Source organism: Hordeum vulgare, chromosome 2H, assembly GCF_904849725.1.
Source record: "Hordeum vulgare subsp. vulgare chromosome 2H, MorexV3_pseudomolecules_assembly, whole genome shotgun sequence".
Lineage (NCBI taxonomy): Eukaryota > Viridiplantae > Streptophyta > Magnoliopsida > Poales > Poaceae > Hordeum > Hordeum vulgare.
This window is the reverse complement of record NC_058519.1, coordinates 602,172,990-602,177,053: the sequence shown is the minus strand read 5'-3', so window position 1 is coordinate 602,177,053 and position 4,064 is coordinate 602,172,990. Positions and strand designations below refer to the sequence as shown.

Genomic DNA, 4,064 nt, shown 5'->3' with positions numbered 1-4,064 from the left:
TAGATCACGCGATGTTTTTGGTGTGGTTGCAATGGAAACTTGAGAAACAAGAGGAGGGAGGGAGGGAGGGGAAGCAGCCGATCGAGAGGTGGGCGATGGAAGAGGGGTTAGGGGAGGTTTTTGGGGTGGTGATTCTCTCACAGGGGACCCACGCTAGTTCGTGGGACGGGGCAGGTGTTCATTGGTCATGCAGGCTAGCTGGGTTCTACACCCGACGGATCGTGCGGCACGACCTCCTTGTAGCCTACAAGTGTGATGGTTATCGATGTTGGTGATTAAATGACCACCTGAGCAAAAGCTGCCGTGGATTATAGGTTTCCACCAAATTCTGTCATCAGCGAGCACCGAGGAATTGACAAAGTTAGAGATCGTGTTGCTCTGGCTCTGTTGAAACCATCTCTCCATCATCCATACGTACAGAATTGGTATTGTCATGTGCGGATTGATCGAGTGTCTGTCGGTGTAGTTCACTTGTTCAACTGCAACGAACAGTGGTCTTGGGCTCTTGGCTCAACTATGCCAGCAGAGACTCGGGCGCGCGCCTATCTGTGCCCTGCCGATTAGCGTAATTACGACATCATCTATGCTTTGGCGCCCCTGATGTATCGCAAGTTGGCACATGGTCGGTGGTGGTGCCAGCTACGTACGCGTAGCTCTCACCCATGAGGCAGTTACGCTTACGGCTAACCATATAGTGCTCCCTCCAAAGTCCGAACTTTATATTTTGGGACGGAGGGAGTACTAGCTAGTAGGAGTACATCTACATCAAAGTTGTTGCTGTTCTATTAAGGCTGGTAGAGGGCTTCAACAGAAAGAACTATATAAGCACAAACTCACTGACCTTAGCTAGTGTAATACAATGACCAAGAATTTTCAGCAGCAAATGGCAATAGCTGGATCATATACAGGGAACTGATTCATTGTAGCAAGCAAAGGACACGTAAAAGATACAACACGACGTTGGCCATGCATGGCAAGAAGACAGGAAGTGCCGCTAGCTTAACTACAGGAAAGACTTGAGCGTCGCAAGCAAACCCACAGCTCCAACAATGGCGGTGACCACCGTGATGATGGTTGCGCGGTTCCGATAACCGAACCTGTAAAACATGATCCACCACCGCCTATCGTACCTGTAGTTTGCAATGCCTACAATGGTCTTGTAATAGCGTTTCCCGGCCCGCAGGTGCTTCTCGACTCCGGTGAACAACTTGAGCACGTCCTCGTTGGTGAGCCCTGCTCCTCCTTCCAGGATATGCTTGTTTCGCAGCGCCTCCACATCATTCACGCTGTCCGTGACCATGCCCAGGAGCCAGAGATAAGAGCAGACAGTAGACTTTTCATGATCATCACGACGAAAATCAGGGGTCGTGCACATCTCGAAGACCGCCATGTTGACGAGGAAGGTTGCGGTTGCATCGTCTAGCGAGACAGACGCCAACCTGAGCTCGCCGGTGCAGCACCCTCTGTGGATGTACATCTTCTTTAGGTCGTCTCTAATATCGTTGGGTGTGACCTCAATGCCAATCTCTGCAAGTTCAGTGACGCCGACAGACCATGATACTTCCATCAACTTGTCAGATAAATCGCCGGGGTTGGGCACTTGAGCATTTCCTACAATGTTGTATCGTAGGAGGCCAAGGAGATGAGGCGGTGTGTAGGCAGCTAGTGTATCAGGAACAAAACTAAGCTCTTGGCGGGTGTGCAGCTTGGTTATTCTCACGCGTCCAAAGAACACCTCCATTCGCGGGGGCGGGCGCATTAACCTTTTGAGCGTGTCAACCACCACCCAAGGGAGCTGGTTCTCAAGAAGCACCACGTCACAAAAGATGCGGCTGTCGTTGGAGCTGAAAATACTACGCAACGACGGATCAACTCTTGCGGTGGCCCCGCCATCATCCTTGCTTCTTGTGCACCAAAACACCATATACTGCAGCAGGAAACACCCATCAAACAAGAGCATATGCTTGAAATCATCGTCGCTGGGAGTTCGCATCTTGTCCTCCTCGTAGTGCCCGCGGGCCTCATCTGCGACCGCGCAGACCGCCCCATAGACCTCCTGCATGGAGAGGCCCGTGTTGTCGATGAAGTGGACGGCGGCCGCATGCTTGACGCTCTCCATCTGCTGGAGGGCGCCCTCACCGTAGTGGTAAGGGCCGATGGAGACCAGCTTGGGGGCCGCGTACGAGGCCAGATCTTCCATGTTTGGCGGGAACAGGTGCATCTTCATTGCCATCTTGTCAACCGTATGCTTGAGTGACCGTGTTACTTCCTTGCACACTAGTTCAACTTCAACCGCGTGCTGATCATCAGTACTCTCCTGAACCAGCTGCTGCTGTCCAGTAGAGCTCACCACCAGATCAGTGTTGCTAGCAGGAGCAGCAACGGTCATCTGCAAAGGGAGGGCAGGAACCCATACATTTGGCTCCATGGTCGGCCTCCCCTCCCAATAATCAGCCACGGCCAGCTCATAATCGTAATCGTAAGCTACCTGCATCTGCATGTTAAAAAACTAACAGACTGGGGGTTTAAACCTCTTTTGGAAAGGAGAAAAAGAAAACCTTAAATGAATGCTATTGCTAACAACAAAAACTAAGACTGCTGGTTTCAAAGGAGAAACATGTACAAATGTCCTAGCGGAGACTGAAAAGAGAAGACAGGAGTTGAGAACAGAAGCTACATCCTTTGTCCTCTGCGAGGATGTCGCTCCTCTTTATAGGCGTGCGTGCGTGTTTTTTTTTTGTCTTAGAGCATTTCAATAGCATGTTCATATTTGGATGCCTATATAGATACTTTTGCTTCGGTACACCCCCAAAACATAGAAGAAGAAACGTATACCCACCTCATATTATACATTATTATATATTATAGTCAGCCATACGTATACCCATCTCGTATTGCATACGTACGTACGACGGACTGTAGTGTATAATATGAGATAGATATACGTTCTCCTTTGTACGTTTTGGAGGGGCGTGTATCGAAGAACACCTCTATATAGATAATGGTTTAAAAAAATTCCTCGTATACACGTTCAGTTTTGCATCAGAACGTCTATATACAGAAACCATGACAGATGGACCATCGTTGGGGAAAGGGAAAAATCATGGTTGCAGGTCTCTGGCAGATGCCTTCATGGCTGCAGGCCTGGACCATGACAGACGCCTTCATATTCTCCAGCCATCGGCATTATCGAGATCAATTTAGAGGATGTTGATGTTTGGATGACCATATAGACAAGCTGTTGGACGTCTGAGTTGAACTCATATAGTGAAAAACGAATATAGATGTCCATATAGATAAGCTAATGAAGATGCTCTTACTCGTTCAAGGTTAATGCAACCGTATATAAATGTAAAAAAAGGGAATAATGGCCCGGACAGACGCCAATGCTAGAGACATGATCGATCGGGACAAAACACGCAGCCGGCATTCACATGCATGTCTCATCAACCACGCAACCATAATATATATGCGTGCCTGCCTAACAGAGGAATCTTTTCAACTTCTTCAACGTGCAACACAGCCTGTTGGAACCTCTCAACTTGTTCATGATGATTAAGTCTCCCTTGCTCTGACAAAGCGCTTCTCACGTCGGATTGGGATCCGACGGTCTATAAGGTCAAAAAAATGTGTCGACCCTAGCCAGCAAGGGTCATGTCCTCGAGGGCCAGGCTTACTCACTAAGGCATGCCTATCTACACCCTCGTCTCTAAATATAAGTCCTTTTAAAAAAATTACTATGCAGTATATATAGAGAGCTATTCTTCCTTTTTCTTAAATACAAACTATATACGGATGTATATAATATACTTTAAAGTATAGATTCACTTAGTTTGTTTTATATGTAGTCTTTAGTAAAATCTTTAAAAAGATTTATATTTCGAAACGGGAGGAGTATCTGTGATCCCTACGTACGCTCTTGCCCTTTTTATTCTTCGTGAAAGGGGTTTCATGTGAAATTTGATAAAGTTCAAGGTTCTTCTGGGAAGCGGATGCCGCTAAACGTAAATACCACATGATCCGGTGGGAGGATCTGTGTAAACTGAAGTCACAAGGTGGTTTGG

General features: G+C 47.6%; 1 protein-coding gene across 1 annotated transcript; it reads right to left on the bottom strand.

Moving 5' to 3' along the window:
* Window positions 1-869: 869 nt before the first annotated feature.
* LOC123430721 (UPF0481 protein At3g47200-like) lies at window positions 870-2,669 on the bottom strand. Its single transcript, XM_045114566.1, has one exon. The coding sequence runs from the start codon at window positions 2,498-2,500 to the stop codon at window positions 1,004-1,006; it is 1,497 nt and encodes a 498-aa protein (XP_044970501.1). The 5' UTR covers window positions 2,501-2,669; the 3' UTR covers window positions 870-1,003.
* Window positions 2,670-4,064: the final 1,395 nt, after the last annotated feature.